The sequence below is a fragment of the Talpa occidentalis genome, unplaced genomic scaffold, assembly GCF_014898055.3.
Source record: "Talpa occidentalis isolate TD23 unplaced genomic scaffold, MPIMG_talOcc4v2.1 talOcc4.7, whole genome shotgun sequence".
NCBI classification, from domain to species: Eukaryota; Metazoa; Chordata; class Mammalia; order Eulipotyphla; family Talpidae; genus Talpa; species Talpa occidentalis.
In genome coordinates, this window is record NW_023605083.1 from 83550505 (window position 1) to 83569477 (window position 18973).

Below are 18973 nucleotides of genomic sequence, written 5' to 3' on the forward strand. Positions count from 1 at the left end.
CTGCACTTCCTGCCTACTGAAGTTCAATACACAGGGTGCAAAACCTGTCCAGGTTGATATTGAGAAAGACAGGTAAAGAGCCTGAAAAGTATGGGCCATCCTGGGAACAGGGGCCCCCATGCAGAGAAGTCACAGTCACCTGGTTACCGAGACTCCCAGCTGACTAGGAGGCCAGCTTCAGGTCGACAGGAGAGACCACAGGGGGTTCCAGCAGCATCTGAAACCTGGTTCAGATGCTGGGGTCAGCAACCTTGAGGTCTTGAGTGCTGACTAGGGACAGTTGAGAGCAGGTTCATTACTAAGTCAAGTCATGATGTAAGGGACATGCTTTTTGGCATGTGGTATGAGGGCAAGCTTCTGGCCCAACCTCTGGGCATCCTACTCTACAACTATTTTGAAAGGCAGTGTTGCTTTCTATCCCATTTCCCCTGACATGGAAGTTTTTCCACATAAGCTAGCTCTAAGGATCAGGATCAGGTGTGGACCTAGTTTCTGGTATAGATGGTGAAATCCTGCAGTCATCCCCTAGAACCTCAGGCTGACCACAGTGGCTCCAGAGCATGCTGACTTTCTCTAGGGTGATGAGACAAAACAGGCAGAACACTAAGCCTGCTAGATTTGGTAAGGTGGAGTCAGGTGACCCAGGCTGTAGTTCCAATCCTGCTACTGCCTCAGTGGGTTACCTTAAGAAAATCACTTAAGCTTTCAGAGCCTAAGCAGCCCCACTTAACACATGCCTTTTCTTCTATCAGAGAAATAGGGTCAGGTGGGTGGGAGCTGGACAAATCATATGACATCAAAGTCCTTTGAAACATTCAGAGATTTTTTTTTTTTTTAACTTTAAATCTTCTTTGCCAGGAAGAGCATAAAATTATTACAAATCATCCCAAGGCTGAACAGTACTCACCTGATGATGGCGCTGGTGAGCAGAATCGCTGGTTGGCTCCTGTGGCCAAGATACCATCTCCTGCTGCTTGGGGGGGAGTGAGCACCCGGGTGGCATTTGGGGGTGAGCCCAGTGGCCTTGAATCTGTCAACGGAGGTCCTATCTGTGATTGGACAGTCTTTCTTTGCAAAGTGCTGGTGTTCTCGATGCTGGCACAAGAGCTGGGAATGGAAGGGGGCAGGCTTGGGACAGGAACCAAACTCCTCTGGGGGCAAGAGCTGGGGCCAGTGGCATTCTCTGTCTTCACAATGATGCCGACGGTGTGGTTCTGAAGCCCCCCAGCTGCTGGTGGCGTGAGGGGCCGGGGCCAGCCTTGCCGGTGTGAGAGGCCTGGTAGGGGGGTGCTGGCGCCTGGAAGTCGCCGGGGATCCGTGGAATCAGTGGGGCTGCTGTAGAGGTGTGGGCCATTGGCTTTTACCTCTGTGTTCACTGGCCCATTGGCAGTCCCACAGGGGGTTTTCTTGGATTTTTCCGCACAAGAACTGCAGCTGATGTCCTCTAGGGCTGGGGGCTGGTGGGGTGGTGAGCAGCTCAGGGAATTCTGGGTGCTAATCCCTGAGGGGCAGGGCAAGGGGTAGTGGGAAGGTGTAGGTGCCTTGTCAGCTGTTTGCAGGGAGGTGGTGATTGAGCTGTCAGTCACAATAACAGGCTTAATATCAGCCTTCTCTGTCTGTTCAGAGTCCCAATGCGAAGGCATCTGCTTAGCAGATAAATGTTTCAATATGCTGCACTGGAGCGCAACAACACTACAGAGCCACTGCAATGGAAGGAGAGGAGAGGAGAGGAGGGTGAGAGGCCTGGGAGGCGCAGGTCCTTCCTGCCACAGTGGCCAAGGCTACAGCAGAGCTGACAAGCACTGTTTCCGAGGTCCCATCTCAATGCCCAGAAAGAGTATGCTTGACTTCTGATAGGATTTCATTTCCATTCCCAGGCAAGACTTGTTGGTATACTCAGCAGGCTATATACCCTGGTCAGCAGAGCTTGGGATTCCTGTGCTGGCTCTGCTCCTAAGGCTCACCTTGTGAACAATATTCAACAAGTATCCTAAAAGCACCTGCTGTCCAGCACTATCACCTGACCTCTTTAAGGGTCTACTGATCTCTTTCTACAAGACAGATTTGCCCATCTCACAGCGCATTGGGGGACCGTTGGAAAGAAGCAGACGGTCGACTCTGTAGTTTTCTCTTACTTGCCTCAGGATCTGAGCCAGAGGTTCTCTCTGGAACGTTCAACTCTTGGCGGGGGTGGGGGGGTGGGGGGTGGAGGAGGTGGTGAGGGGATGGGGTTGTAAAAGATGGGGATGGGAATGACATAGGTTACTTCCAGTTACAGCTGTGGTGAGACTGAAGATTGGATTTAGAATCCCAGCCCTGCCTTCACTCACCTCTTGCTGCTCTGCCTGGGTGGCTAAGTGCTCAGAGTTCAAAAGGTGCGTCTGCGATTCCTCAGGGATCCCATTGCAGATCAGTTCCCCATCCCGAATAGCCGCAGGAGCAATGAGAGGGGGTGGAAACTGGTACTGAGATTTTATAGCGTCAGGAACCTGTTCAGGATAGAAAGGAGGAAGGAGACGGAGATAGTACCAACATGTCCAGTGGATTCTGCCCTGGCCATGCTCTTCTGTCCACGGTGCTGATGTTCAAAGGCCCACCATCCACTCTAGAGTCCACTGAGAAGGCAGCTCAGTGGGCTACAAATGCTCTGAGCCCTCATCTTTTTCACTCACTTGCCCCGCCCCTCTCCTGAACTAGCCTAAAGAGGTAAGGAAATGAACAGGCATTAGCCCTCATTTTTCTTCACTAAGGTCTAAGACTCACAGGAGTCAGAAACCACTGTAGGCTGCCTTTTGCTTTCACCTAAAAAGTGAAAGACCAACACTGGTGCTGGTGTAAGACCAACACTGAAAAGGGCTTCCACTCTTAGGCTCTAATTGCATCAAATCTGGGAGGTAATTGAGCAGTATCTGAGAGACAAAAAGTAAAATGAAGTCACAGTCATGTTGGAAATGCTCAGCCTGTGGTTTGGCTCCTGAAAAGCACTCACTCAATGTCTGTTTTCTTCATCCATTCATTCATGACTCATGAAATAATTACAGACCTCTTAGTTGCATAAAGACAGAAAGCATATCTGAATAAACACCATGTGAGAATGAAAGAGCCATATAAGCAAAGAGTCATTCATACATTCAACCAACATTTATTGAGCACCCCCTGAGTCTGGGCACTGTGCCAAATCCTAGAGATCCAGAGATAAATAAAATTTAAACCTTGCCCCCAAGGAGCTCACAATCTAGTAGGGAGCTAAGACACAGAAACATTTCAATACAATGCAATGGGTCCTAGAAAAAGAGTCATAGCTATGGAGATTGTTCAGCGAAAGAGCTGAAGCTATACAGCTGAAGCTATGGAGCTATAAAAAACACAGAGACAAGAACTTATTTCTGTTAGGGGGGACAGGAGCTTAGGGATTAGGGAAGATTTTATAAGAAGGCAGTATTTGCACCGAGACTTGGAAGATGACAAGGACTTCCAGACAGACAAAGGTAACAAAGATGCCGGTGGGCTATTGGCTTTCACTTCTATGTTCACCGGCCCAAGGCAGCACATAAGGCACGTAAGGCACGTAAGGCACATAAAGCACCTGGCAGAGCTGGAAAATATTTGGAGAACGAACAGATTTGGTAACCAAGTTCTCATGGAGGATAAGAGAAGAGCTAAAAATAGCTCCCTGAATTTTGGCATGAAGGACTCAGTGGAGATTGCTGTCATTCACTGACATAGGAAATATAAGAGAAAGAGCAGATTTACAGGCAGAAGACTTTTGGCTTTAGGCAGGTTGAGACAGGTGTCTGTGGAATGGGCAGGCGGATATGAGGAGAAAGGTAAGGAATTGCGTCAACTGAGTCAACCCCATTATAGTAGCGGGCTTGTCTGGGGTCAGGAATGGGAGGGGGAGGAATGGAGCAGTGGGCTGGTCAGTGGCTGGGGAGTGATGGAGTATGGGGAAGAGAAAAAAAGTTCTTGACCAATTTGTCCCCACTGCCGTATGTCAAGGACAAAGGCCAATGTTCCAGCAGAGCTGGAGCAGTTCTCCACTACTGTCCTCTGGTGCTACAGCCCTTATTTCGTTCTCAAATTATCCAACTACAAAATGCTTTTCAGGCAATGATCACCCTTGAATTTTCCTAAGAATAGGGAAATGTTTAAAAAAGGGAAGAGGGGTGTATCACAAAGCAATGGAATTTTATCAAGACTTCCTGGCCTGTCCATTTCAGCAGCGAGGCTCTTTTCTAAAAACTGCTTGATGAATTTTACACAGTCTAAGTTACTCTTACATCTGTTCAAGGTATAAGGCATGCCACCTCTGAGATATCCTACCCACAACCAAAAACACCTTGATTTAATTTTAGAAAACTTGTGTTTTCACTGAAGTATAACTATTTACACAGTTAAAATTTTGTTACACAATTTTCAAGAGTTAACATCTAGCTGGCGCTGACACCCACTGAAAGTGATCAGAGTAGTGTGAGTGATTTTAAAGTGTGGCTGCCACCAAGTGGTCATATTTGAGAATTGCTGGCTTTCACTGGGACAAAAGACAGAAGATTTTAAGAGAAAAAAAAAATTTATTTGTGAGTATCTACTGTTGGGCTCTTTTGCTGAACAAGAGGATTGAATGGCTTATGAGAAGCAGCCTCAATGTCAAAAAACGCTTTTCAACAATGGAAATTTTTGTCAATCTCTGTGGATATACAATGTTAAATGCATACAAATATTAGGTTATCATTACAGCAATGCCACAATTTGAAGTATCAGCAATATATTTAACAGAAGTCTCGAAAAACTTTGCACAGGTCCCTCTGCTTAATGACCCTCACCTTCACCTCACCAGACAGGTCTGGGAAAGAGACCATCTAATAGGAACAGATAGCATGGGAGCCAGTAACAACAGAGCACATGTAAGTTTGGTGGAATGGACTAAACAGGTGTTCATCCTCAGAACTAGAGACTTGCAGGATTTGAAGGCCTACTTGGGGTTTGGCCCTTACAATCCTGACCACTTGCTTCAAATATTAAAATGCACATTCATTACTTGCCGAGACCCCACAGACAAATTTCAGGGGCCGCAGTCTTCCTATCTGTAAAATCGGGACCATGCTCCACTGTCCAGTCCATAAAGGCAATCAGAGACCCCCATCCTGCCTGCACCACTTTATGACTCACCTTCAGGCTTCTTCTTTTGACTGACTGGAGCACACGGCGGTTAGGAGGGTGCTTCTTATGAATTCGGTTTAGGAAGTCCACTTTGATGACATGCTGGGAAATGGTGTCCTGGAAACGGTCAAACACCTGGCACCGATTGCTCAGTGTCATATTCTTCTGGTTCAGCTAGGGACAAAACAAATACACTCGTGTGATGAGCCTCAAATGGCATACCCCCTTAGCTAACTTAGACAGAAGCCCTTGGCCAAATGAGTTTCTTCCATCAGGGGAAGGAACGTTCTTATGTCAACATTCTTATTAGAGGATACTATGTCAATGTTCTTATTAGAGGATAGGGGAACATGGATGAAACTTTCTCCCTCAGTCCTGTCCTGCCCAGCAAGGGAAAGCTGGTATATTCCTATTCCTGAAGACAACTTGAGGAGGGAACAGAAAACTAGAAATTCACAGGAATGCCCTTCCTCTAACAGTCTCCTGTCTAACTCATAGCAACCTTTGTCAACATACCCTAATTGAACACGTTTCAGAGGAGACAAAGGCGTTTGCCCACAGGAGACCCAGACTCTCTTCCCAGTAAAAGGTTCTTCCCAACAGGAAGCAGAACTGTTTCCTATTATGAATCTGGTTGACAGCTAAGATCACCAGAATCCTGTGTGCCTTGCCTATTCTTCCTTTGTGGTACTAGGAAGCATTAGTAAACCCATCTGGACTACTCTTGGAGGCCAAAGGAAGGGAGAAAAGAAGTTTCTACAGTATCATACAGAAGGTTATGCCACCTTTCCTCTTCTATGTCTGGTTCCCTACACTTCAGTTCAAAAGAAAAGAATGATATGGCAGTTCCAAATTACTTTATTAGGCAAAACCCCTAAGGCTAGGGAAAAAAACCCACCCCACTAGTAATTTCTCATTTGGTAGAAAGCTGCTCTGAAGTATCATATTTGGGTAGACTGCTCGCGGTTGTTTTCTTCTGGTTCTATAGGAGGCAAAACAAAACATTCACACTGAGTTTCAGAACACTTTCTCCTAGCAAACCTTTCTGAGTGGCATTAGTCAAAGAAAGAAGGCAAAGCAACTCATCTTTCTATGTGTCCATACTTATGACCAAGGTCCCCCTCAGTGCATGGCAGGGAGCATACTGTCATGCTGAGGGTCAATAGTCAATCCATGGTTATCATATTTGACAATGTCATAAGCAATAACCTTTCAATATGAGAAGGTTGCTTTTATGAGAGCGCTGCTCCTCTTGAAACCCTCTCCCACTAAGTTTGTGAGTGACTGTTAGCTGCCTATAAGGAAATGTTCTAAACCTCTTTTGAAAGGAAATAGTAAACAATGGCTCTGTTCTAGTCTCAGGAAGCAGTCTGGAAAATGATCCCAAGACTCCTGGGAGATAAAGTTAACAGCACCCTCATATTACTCATTCATTCAACTTACTTACTGAACACCTATTAATGCCACAACAAGATGGCTACAAAGGGTGAGAGAAGGTCAACAGGCTTATTTGGTGTCCAGGACACACTAGGTGTTTAATAAAATGGTTCTCTGGAATACTGTTATCCCTGTAAATTCTTCAATTCTCTGAAGTTACTGGGCAGTTAACTGTCAGTGCTAATTCCTATGAGAATAAACTTCCAATTATTCACCAACAGGCATTAGTGGGTTAAGTCTGCCTACACAGCTAAAACAAGGCACTGTGACAAATACAGTGCAAAATACACAGCTGAGGTATGTCAAAATAATCAGAATTCAGTAGAATGGTCTACAGATACCAGTATCTGGGAGATTATAATGAACTATTACAAAGTTGACCTTACGTTGTTTTTTACTTAATCAGTCCATGCCCCAGCTATGCCCACAGAGGACTGACGGGACACTGCTGTGCTTACCACCACATGTTCGATGTGATTCGGACACATCCATCTGCCCAGGGGCATGGCAGTGAGCGGTGGCTCGAGGCAGTCCATGTGGAACAGGAGGGGACAATAGTCACACTGGATGAGAGGGGCCACACGGCAACTCCTGCAAAAGAAATATAGGCTATTTCTGTGGCAAGATAGGAGAATTGACACCAACCTGTACTATGGAACAGACTTGATCCTAACAACGTTCTCCCACATCCTCTGTCCCTAATTATCCAGTTACATTCACGGTTAGGAAGACAGATGAAGCTGGGGGTTACCATTAGGCTCTCCATTATTCTCTCTTTTAAGAGGAATGCATCTAATAGGGAAGTGGATGTTTATTTTGAGTATAGCTAAAGTGGCTGTCAGAGCAGGAATGATCAATGCTCAATAACCACTGGGGGAAAACAGCCAATTCTGCACTGATCTTTCTACTCCTTAAATGAAAATAGTTACTACCTCATTAAAAAAAAGGAATCACTAATAACCTTCATAGTGTTATAGGACAGCAAGGAAAGATTTTTCTTTTGCATGAAGCACACAGCAAAATGAATAACTAGAAACTGGGCTAGAAAAATGATTCTGTAATGTATTTATGTAAGCATGATTTAAACAAGGGGGCATAAAGAAATGCCAATTATGATTTGTAACTATGATACTTCTTGGGTCCTTGAGATGTACTGGAGCCAGTCTGGGCCCTATTAAGATTCTGTTTATCTAGTTTGCTTTAACTTCTGCTGTGGAACATTTTTTTTTTAAAGATAGCTATTTTTTCCTGCTACCCAACTCTTCTAACATATCTAAGCCAACCAGTGTCCTAGGAAATATACTGCTGGGGCAGCCTAGAGCAGTATCCATCCAGTTCTATGCATACCAGCTTCCAGGGACACCTGTACTACACTTTTAACTAACTTATCTTTAATGACTTAAAAACAATTTGCCTTTTTCAGAACTTGAAATTCACAGGAATGTTTCTGCTAGCCAGTCTAAATATTTCATGTTTCGTTTCTGCTTAAGTCCAACTCCAATCTCTCTCACTTTAATCTCTATAAACACAGCTTAAAGTACTTCTGTACTGTAATTCTTCAGAAAACCTAAGACATTTAAGACCACTGGTGAAGACTTTAATCACTCAGTCTCTCTGTATTCATACCATTAGAATATGGGCTATCCACATTTAACACATATGGCTTGGCAGAGGTAATGGAAGAGAGAGAAAAACGTTACTTTCTGACTATGAGGAAGAACCCCTCAATGTAGAAGAAAAATACCTGTTACACGTGAAGCAGACTTTGACTGGTAAGGGAACAAGACCATTGTGATCTAACTCATGCTGTGTCTTCTTAACATTTTTCCCTGTGGTTTCTTCCTTTCTTCTCCTTTTGCTAGAACCTAGAAGAGAAATTGGTGGTTTTAAACTATTCTTGAATGCAGAACTCCTAGTCTGGGATATTGAAAACAAGAGTAATCAAAAGGAACAAATCTTAATAAAAGCATGTGCCATGGTCTAGACATGGATGTTTTTCTCGGGTTCCCTGGGCAAACTTCAAGTGAGAGAAAGAATGAGAAAGGAAGAAAAGGGAGACCAAGACACATGGTCAGAAGCATGATCAGAAGTCACCTATGTGGGAGATATTAAATTTTATGCAAGAATGAAGTGGTCAGAAGCCTAGGTTAAATACTAGCAATCTAAGAAATATAAATGTCCAAGTCAAAGGATCAACAAAGGCTACTACTTTGTGGAGGTGGCTAAGGAAGACTAGAACTTCACTGTATTTTTATAGAAATCAGAAAAAGTTTGATTCCACACACACCCTACTGACTAGTAAGCTTTAAGTCTGTCAATTTCACTTTCTCTGGGAAGAAAATAAGACGTAGAAACTTTGTGGTTTCAAGTAGAAGTCATGATTACAAAAAAAGAGGAAGTCAATTTGGTACTGTCTATCAAAACTGTAAGTGTATAGTTTAGACTCAACAGTTCACTAGAAATTTATCTTATGGATATGATCACATACATGTAATGTATTTACAAAATTATTCTTTGAAACATTACTTGTAGCAATAAAAAACATCATTAATAGGAAATTGGTTAAATAAATCATAGTACATCTACATGTAAATAGACCATTATGTAACCATTAAAAAAAACAACCCAGGAATATTTGTATTAATATGGGAAGTTCTCAAGCATATTGTAAAGTGATAAAAGCAAGGTGTAGAATATCACGGTAGTTTCCCTTGATCTAAGGGTGATACGTTCCAGGACCCTCAGGGGATGCTTGAAACCATGGACAATAATGAATCCTAGGGCCTCCCCGGTGGCGCAGCGGTTGAGCGCTGGGTTGCGAAGCTGCGCGCGGCCTCTGCGGCGCCGGTTCGATCCCCGGCTGCTCCCCGGCCACCGGAGGAGGGTCCCACATGGCGCGCAGACCTCTCCTGCCGCCCGCTGCTCCCCTCAGCAGTGTACTTCGGTCCTTCTGCCTGCTCTGCTCCCCGCTCTGGCTCTGGTGAATTCTCTCACCCTCCCGCGCTTCTGACTGTACCCAGTGCATGTATAAACAAAACAAACAAAGAAACCAGCAAAACAAATAAATAAAGCATGCCTCTATAAAAAAAAAAAAAAAAAAAAATGAATCCTATATATACAATGCCTTTTCCTATACATACATAGCCATGGTAAAGTTCAATTTATAAATAACACAAAATAAGATATATCTGTATATCAAGAAAGCTATTTCAGGGAAAAATAATGAGCACATATCTGTATTTGCTCAGATATGAAGAAATTCTAGTGTATACACAAGAACCAAACAATGGTTATCTGTGTGAGGTAGGAGGGTGGAAACTAGGCAAATGGCAGGCAGAGGGGGAGGGAAATTTTTCACGGTAAGCCTTTTTATATTTTTTGATTTTTGAACCATGTGAAAATATTGGGGTCACCTGGGGCAAACAGTTGTCTCAGTACTATTAAGCTATCGCCAGCCACTGCAGCATGAGTTTGATCCCTGGCCAGGGAGCTAACCCCACATGGCGCAGCATACCTCTCCTGTCTTGCCCGCTGCTCCCCTCAGCAGTGTACTTCAGTCAGTCTGCCTGTTCTGCTCCCCACTTTGTCTCTGGTAAATCCTCTTAAGGTCCCTCTTACCTCACCTCTGACCTATACCCCAGTTCTTATATGCATAAATAAAAATAAATCTTAAAAAAATTGTACCTTATTTTTTTTTAAAGCAATACGAGGAAGAATGGAAAATTGAGTAAACACTGCTAAAATCTTCAAAGATCTCTGGTGGAAGAACCAACAATAAGAACCTGAAACAGTGGCTATATGGACACCGAACCCACAAGTAGCACTGCCCTTTGGCTGGACAATAATAATCCTTTCAGGAAGCCAGAGTGGGGGAAGGGATATGATAGTTTGGCTAACCTGGTAGTGCAGTGGTACAAGTCAATTCATTGGGCAATTGAAATTGGGTAGGATTCCGCTCCATGGCGGCAGCAATCAGCAGCTCAAAAGGCCGCCTTAGTTGGGGCTGCACATAGTCCGGTTCTGCTGCCACTGGTTCCTCGTCCACATCAATGATGTCCTCGTCGACATCGTTCTGCTCAGAAGTGGGGGTCTCTGTGCTGGCATTGGATGTGGGTGTGCCAGGCCGGCTGGCTCTCCTCTCCAGGATCCGGGCATGGGCAATGGCCTTGAGTTCAGTTTTGCTAGTTGATCTGTCCAACAAGTCCGTGTCACTGCTGGGAGATGTAGTCCGCTTGCCAGATTTGTCCACCAGTCCATTGACATGGCCCAACTCCTTTTTCTGCTCTCGTTTCTGTGCAAATGAACAGGTGGGCCCATCACATAAAGTACCACAAAGTAGAAAGAGATGGATGCTGCAAAGTCCTGTTAGATCACTAACCAAAATTATAAGTCTCTAACATATCAGACTCATCTACTTGGTGATTGACAACAACTTCATCTTCTAAAGTTGATTAAAGATGGCAAAATTATTTCAGCAGGGAATTACCAAAAGAGTTAGAAAGGTTTATATAAATTACCCATTGTTTACGCTAAATCATCATAAAATATGCAGCATTTCCATACAAAGTAAAGTAGTAAAGGGATAAAATAGTTAACACAATTATGAGTCAGTGTAGTTTGCTTCAGAGCATTCTGACCTTCTGGCTGGTTTAAAAAATTTTGCTCAATATGAAGTCCACAAAAGTAAGGGTAAATGGTAAAACAGGCCAGTCCAAGGAAGTTGGGTGCTGGCAAAGAAGCATAACCACACTGTAAGATAGAAAGAAAGGCTCTGTGTGGAGGGTAGCAACCTAGCAATCATGGCGTTCAAAAATGGTGACTTCAGGTTTCAAATTTAACTAGAACTCTGAAAGTGACACTTGTTCAAATGCGAGGTGGAGAAATGAGAAAAAGACTAAGTGTACTTAGTAGGACTGGAAGACTGATAATATATTTTCCGCTAAGATTCTAAATAGTGTGTGGGGTAGCAACCTAGAATCATGGCGTTCAAAAATGGTGACTTCAGGTTTCAAATTTAACTAGAACTCTGAAAGTGACACTTGTTCAAATGCGAGGTGGAGAAATGTGAAAAAGACTAAGTGTACTTAGTAGGACTGGAAGACTGATAATATATTTTCCGCCAAGACTCTAAATAGTGTGGGGTCACTGGTCTTCTGTCAGAAGACCTGGGATCTTGTTCCAGTTCTGCCACTAATTCCCCATGACCTTGAGTGACTCAGGCTGGTATTAGTAATTTATCTGTAAAGTGAGACTAGTACAACATTTTTTTCTCTCATTTCAGGGAGATGGTGGATATAAAGATCATATATATATGAAGGGATGGTTCTGAGTTGGAGAAAGATCTAGCCTCCACTAAGAATAGGATCTAAGGCTGATGGAGGCCCAGAGGATTTATCATTTCAACCCATTTCCATGTAAGAATAGAAAGCCAAAGGAGAGAAAAGGTGGTGGTAGAAAAGGCAAATTTGGCACTGGTAGGTAAAAAGGTGCACCCGAGAGCAGGTCAGAGTTGCATCTCAGGAGAAATATACCATATTAGAAAAAGGCATACTCTAATTCCTAGCAAGTAGCTCTGCTTCTAGAAAACTGGTGAAGAGATAATAGTGCTTGAGTGAGACAGAGTATGGTTCATATCTTGGTCGTCAATTCCTGAGTCCTTGGGAAAGTTATTCTACATTTGTTAGTCTCAGTTCCTTCCTTTCTTAAATGTGGTTTCTACCACTGACACCCATAGACTGCATGGATTAAATGGGATGATGGGGGGCCTCCCTGGTGGCACAAGGAGTTAAGCACAGCACTGTGAAGCTATCTGTAGACTCTGCAGCATGAGTTCGATACCTAGCCAGCCAGGGAGCTACCCACATGGCACAGCAGACCTCTTCTCTCTCACCCACTGCTCTGTATTTCAGTCAGTCTGCCTGCTCTGTTCCCCACTCTGTCTCTGGTGAATCCTCTCACCCGCACACCTCTGGCCTATACCCCAGTTCTTGTATGCATAAATATATAAATTTTAAAAATAAATAAATGGGATGACTTAAGTAAAATATCTGGCATGTGATGGGCACTAAAACGTTCCTCTTCTCCACTCTCTTTTTTCTGGCTGCTCCTCTTCTCCCTCAGCTGTTTCCAACCCTTTTGGATCCAGTTTCTTTTAATGGCAAATTTCTAAAGGCTTCCTGTAGGTGGGTACCTCTAATTGGCCTGGCTGTAACCTAAATGGGGATGCACAGAGGAGAATTTGGGAGGTGGGAAGGCTGGAGGACAGCCTGGTTTGTGGACTTTTGGAGAAATCAAACAATAGCTGTGGTTAGGTGGCTGACTTGGCCTTGGTTTGCTTTTTAATAGGAACACTTGTGCACACATTGAAAAATGTCTGCCTGTTTGCCTTCTTCTTAAAGGCTAAAAACTGATGCATACATAAACCACAATCTGAATCATCTCATCCTGTTTCTGCAATCAAGGAAGTCATCAGTCATTGTGACATCATGTTCAGGAGCCAAAAAAACAGGTGATGTCACAACAAAGGAAAGTTGCTTGGTGTATAATTAATGTGGGGAGGGTAGATGGTTTATAATTCACAGACAAATTCTAATCCATAAGCTATAATTTGAGTATTGGGTCACTCATAATCTAGATGGAAACACACCCACTTCCTTTTTGATAAGGGAGAATTTAGCTTTTACATGCCACAAAACAACAGAACAAAAGTTCTCAGAAATAACAAACCATATTCTCAAAGTTAGTACTGAGAGGGGAGCTAAAGAGAGATTAGACACTTGGGGTTCAAATAGGTTCCCCCCATCATACAACTGCTAAGTCTCTGGATACCTTGGGGTGAGGAAAATCCTTTTTTCATCAAGCTGGAGAAGCAGCTTTCTTTTTCTTTAGCTACTTTCAGTCATGGATATAGCTGCCATATTCAGGCCACTTATAAGGAGGTCTACATGGAGATCAGACTACTCCTGTCACCAGTGAATGAACATGGCTCAGTAAATTAACACACCTCTTCTGCCAATTTCAGCAGCCTATGTTTGAATTTTAGGCCCTACTGGATTCCAGTCACCATGGGGAGAGTAGGGGTGATTCCAGGGCTGAGAAGAGATAAGAAGAAGGGACGAAAATGTCTTCAGGATCAGGTCATCTTAGTTCTAGAATTCAGTGTTCTAGCATTCTGAGGAAAGTCATTAAAAAACAAAATTATTGGGCCTCCCCGGTGGTGCAGCGGTTGAGCGCTGGGTTGTGAAGCTGCCCGCAGCCTCTGCAGCGCTGGTTCGATCCCTGGCCACCGGGTGAGGATCCCACATGGCACGCAGACCCTAACCTCTCCTGCTGCCCGCTGCTCCCCTTAGCAGTGTACTTCGTCACTCTGCCTGTTCTACTCTCTGTTCTGGCTCTGGTGAATTCTCTCACCCTCCCGTGCCTCTGACTGTACCCAGTGCTTGTATAAATAAATAAATATTAAAAACAAAAACAAAAACAAAAAACAGCATTATTACCTTTCGGCGAACAGTGCACCGGTGACACATCCACTCCCCAGGAGGCAACATCTCTTCACTCAGCGGTGGGTTACTGCATGGAGAGGGGAAAAGACAGGGCAAGACTAAGTAATTAACCCTTTGATGAGGCAGGAAAAGGCTAGGTAGGTTTGGCACAAAGTTGCATGTCCTTTAACTCTTATTTTGACTAGTTCTACAGCACTGCTAGGGTTCTCACATCCTTTAAAATGCTTACTTGGCAACATTTTCCTTTCCCACATCTGAGAAAGAGAAGCCAAATTCAGAGCTATTAACACTGGGCTTACAACAGGTAAAGACATAAAGATCTAGTTTGAGAGTCATTCCTGAATTTTGCCGCATGCTTAAGAAAATCACTTATAGGTCCTTCACATTGTTCCTGTGATGGATTAAAGGTGGCTTCAAATTCTTTGCTATTCCTTGCATCCAGAGGAAGTCCATGTCCTTTCTCTTGGATTGGGTTTGTCTTTTGACTTGTTTTGCAGCTGAGGGGCCTCCTTGGTGGCGCAAGGAGTTAAGACAGCACTATGAAGCTATCTGCAGTTACTGCAACACGAGTTCGATCCCCAGTCAGAGAGGTGACCCACATGGCACACCAGACCTCTCCTGACTCGCCCGCTGCTCCCCTCAGCAGTGTATTTCAGTCAATCTGCTTGTTCTGTTCCCCACTCTCTGGTGAATCCTCTCACCCCACCCCCCACCTCTGGCCTATGTCCCCATTCTTGTATGCATAAATAAATAAATCTTATTTTAAAAAATGCAGCTGAGGTGAAAATATTATAATTTCTAAGGCGGGCCTTTAGTGACCAGCAGATTAAGTTTTTACATGTTTGGAAAGTTCCATCTCAGAGCCCTGTTGTCTTTCCTGCCAAACACAAGAGACTTAAGGCACTCCAAACAACAGTTATTCCTGAATTCCAAGTCAAAAGCCAGTAACTATTTCTATGTGACTGAATCATCTTGGACCATGCCGGCTAAGTTGACCCTCCAAATAACCACAGTACCAAACGTGCTGAACAGAAAAACCATCCAGCTGAGCCCAGTTAACCCTTAGAATTGTAAGAGATAATAACTACTGCCAAGTCACTGAGTTTTGGGGTAGTCTGTTATACAACCATAGATAACTGAGCATAGCTCCTCCATGAGGTCTTCCCAGATCACTCAGACATCTGGAATCTCTTGTCACATGATTTAGTTTTCTTTGAGAACTTCTCATGCTTTCCTTTATGTGTCAGTTCTCTTATTTCTGTCATTAAGAGGGACCAAGACAAGGATTGGATCTCTTCCCTCTTTTTATCTTTGTACTGTAGAGACTGCACACAGTAGTCACTCAGTAAGTCAATACTGAATCAAAATTCAAGCTGTGTAGGTGGCATTACTAATCCTCCAGATCACTAATTCTATTAAGCTTATACCAAAAGCAATATGAAATACTTGGTAGGGTCACACTGATAATGTGACAGCAATGGTTCACCAAGTGTGGTCCCCAGATCAACTATTTCAGCATCATCTGGCGACTTACTAATTTCTTACTAAATCAGAAATTCCAGGGGTGGGGTTCGTTTGTGTTTAACAAGCTCAGCAGGTGATTCTGCTAAGCACCCAAGTTTAAAAACCAATACTATAGAGGATAAGACTGTATTTATACTTAAAATTCTTACATTTGGTTCCTGGGAGTCACCTACTTGGAATGGAAAGGAGTAATTTTTTCTTCAAAGAATGTGAGAAATACTAAAAAATTTCAACTTAAGGGTTGAATATATGAGAACTCTCATTTAAGTCCCAGGGCTTAAAGCTAAGCTGATTTATTGTTCCCACCTAAAACAGCAGTTGGTTTGGCAAATTTTCTTAGTTCCTGCTTTGCCATTTTTTTTTGGAGCCTTGAGCACACACGGTGGATGCCAACTAAGTCCTCACAGCTCACTGCTTCCTTTCCTCCTGTTTCCTTGGTGGAGTCTCAGGAGGATTCTTACTAGGAAGCAGAAAACTGGAAACAGAGTGGCCTGTTGGGACAGGCCTTCAAGTCCTGGAGGACCACAGATGAACGTCACCTGTGAAATCTTCCTTAGTTCTCTACAAAGTATTTCTGCAGAGACCACATCCAAACTAATGAAGTGTACGCATGTAATTTGCACAGGTCCACAGACTTTGCGATGCGTCAGCAGCTGTCACATTCAAATTAAGCCTGAAAAGGCTGTCACCTTTAATTCTGTTTCTCATCATTTCTTTTCATCTGCCCAACTACTTTGTATAAAGATACCTTATACCAAACAGGTCAGAGAAAGAAGAGACAAAATGGCATATGGGCTTAGATTATTTGACCAAGATGTGAGCGACTTCTTGCTCACCCTTCACTGTTTCCTCAACCTATTCCCAACCCTGCTGGCAGAATCATTTATTTCAAATATAAACTGATGATTATTCTCCTAATTAAAAAGCCTTTCAATATTGCCCCTATCCCATCTATTACAGCATGAAGTTCAAGCTTCTCAGTATTTCAGATAAGACCTGTGGCCAAAATCCTGGTTCTTTTCCCATTAGTCTACATTAGTAGCTCCATTAGTCTACACAATTCAGACTGCTTTTCAACGCTGCACCTCTGTTCATTTCAGTCACTACCTACAACCATGACATGAAGGTTGAGCCTTTCCCCACTCCTTCACCTGGTGAACTCCTTTATCTTTTGGGGCTCAAGTCAGTTATGATACCCAGAAAGTCTTCTCTCTCGCTTATTCTCCATAGCACTTCTGTGTCACATTCTACTAAAACTATTATACTCCCAAGCTCCTTCTCTATACCTCATTTATCTTTGTACCTCCACACGTTGCACAAAGCCTGCCACATAGTAGTCACTCAATAAAGCTTTAAAGAACTAGGGAACACTGGGGAAAAAAAAAATAATGGTTTCTAGGAAGTGAGTGTAATTCCTCCAAAGTCATGAGACAAAGCAATGTAACTGGGCAGGCACTTGCTTTGGTGGTTAAATTACACATGAAATCACTTGTTTTCTAAGTCACAAAACAAAAAGACCACACTGGAGGCAAATTCGACACTTGTAACCTGAACTTCATACCCCACCTTATTCATTCTAATCTTTAACAATCTGATTTTTAATCTCACTTTTCTTTCTCAACACAGGGATAAAATACTTAGGACTTATATTAAGAGAATCTCAAAAATAGCTCCTGGTTGGTTTCTAAAGAATAGGAAATCCAAGTTTAAGAACACAAACTTCTCAGAATTCCAGATTATGACCACAGTCTCCTCTTGTCTGCCCTAAAGTATGGGATGAAGGCTATGAGTTTAGAGAGCAGCAGGGTACATCAGAGTCTCATCTCCAGGATTAACATAGAACACAGAGGAGTGAGGCCATCTCTTCGTGTTGGGACCTGCTGCTTTCTTAGAGACATAACATGCATTTTTGAAATTTGAAAATGTGGAATCTTCAGAAAAGGCAGTAATATCTAAGAAGGGATGATAAGGAAGAAAGGTCTAAGTTTTTAGGAAATGATCATCACTGGCATAAGTGGAAGACATCATAAAGCTTTCTCATGTTTCCTCTTTGTTCCTTGCAATTCCTTTCAAGTTACTCAAATTTAAAGATATAGAGGAAAAGGATTCATGAAATGGTTCCACGGAGTAATACACACAGAAACTGTTTTGCAAACAGACTAATTTTGCTCCATATCAGAAATACTAACAGGATTCCAGGGAGAGAGAGTATTCTGCAGCAGTGGGGTACTCAGGTACACATTCTGAGGACTTCCCTATCCCAAAGCTCCTTACCCTATAAGAATTATATTCCCATCAGTTTAGTGTGCAACTCTGAAACAATTATATACATATCAGAATCCTTAAATCAAGAAAAACAAGGCTATGTCCAAGCCGCCACTAGTCCCCATATATCAATAAAGACAAGATGCTGAGGGCCATCTTCTACAAAAGGAAATCATTAAAACAAGTCAGGGGGCCTCCCTTGTGATGCAGGGGTTAGAGACACAGCGCTATCAATCTATCACCAGCCATTGCAGCCTGCATTCAATCCCAGGCTAGGGAGCTAAACACATGGTGCAGCAGACCTCTCCTGTCTCACCCACTGTTTCCCTCAGCAGTGTATTTCAGTACATCTGCCTGTTCTGCTCCCCACCCTATCGCTGGTGAATCCTCTCACCCCCTGCACCTCTGGCCTAAACCCCAGTTCTTGTATGCATAAATAAATAAATCTTAAAAAAAAAAAAGTCAGTTGATGATGAAATTACTTCTCAGTTTCTGCTGCTTAGCAGTGAAAACACTATGATGAACCAGTACTGCTGTAAAGACATCAATATGCTTCCTAATCACCAAAGCTTAGAAATAACAGAGTGATAATCTCATTTTACATTTAGAGAGTGTACTTTAGCTCACAACATGTTTTCACAAGTGTTCTTGTATGAGCATCACTATACTGTGCAATAATTCTTATTCCCACAGTACAGGTGAGGAAACTGTACACTCAAAAGTCAGTGAGAGTAACTAGCAGAATTGGAACCCAAATCAAAGCCATGTGGCTCCTTCAAATCTTGAGCCCACTTTGTATTTAAAAGAACCTTTGATAGCTGCTTAGCTCTAGCGAACACAGCAGAATATCCATCAGGATTATCTTCCTCAACCTCAAGGTTGAGCATTTCCTTATGTATTAGTCAATATTTATTGAATTCTCACTGCAATGCTATACTGGAGGTACCATACTGGAGGACGAACACAAAGTGATTAGTTTATGGATTTACCACATCAAGAAACACAGCCTTTGGAAGAGAGGAACAACTTCATCCATACACTTGAGCATCTACTGGACACTTATTGTTAGGTAATGTGCTAAGTGG

The 18973-nt window shown here is 43.1% G+C and overlaps 1 protein-coding gene across 1 annotated transcript in view; it reads right to left on the reverse strand.

Moving 5' to 3' along the window:
• PHF12 (PHD finger protein 12) overlaps positions 1–18973 on the reverse strand; it is a 41904-nt gene that overhangs the window by 6625 nt on the left and 16306 nt on the right. Inside the window, exons 3-9 of the mRNA XM_037495320.1 lie at positions 14094–14166; positions 10495–10888; positions 8342–8462; positions 7056–7188; positions 5170–5334; positions 2331–2489; positions 908–1703 (exon numbers count right to left, since the gene is read on the reverse strand). Coding sequence (XP_037351217.1) covers positions 908–1703; positions 2331–2489; positions 5170–5334; positions 7056–7188; positions 8342–8462; positions 10495–10888; positions 14094–14166 — 1841 coding nt within the window. The remainder of the gene's footprint in view (positions 1–907; positions 1704–2330; positions 2490–5169; positions 5335–7055; positions 7189–8341; positions 8463–10494; positions 10889–14093; positions 14167–18973) is intronic.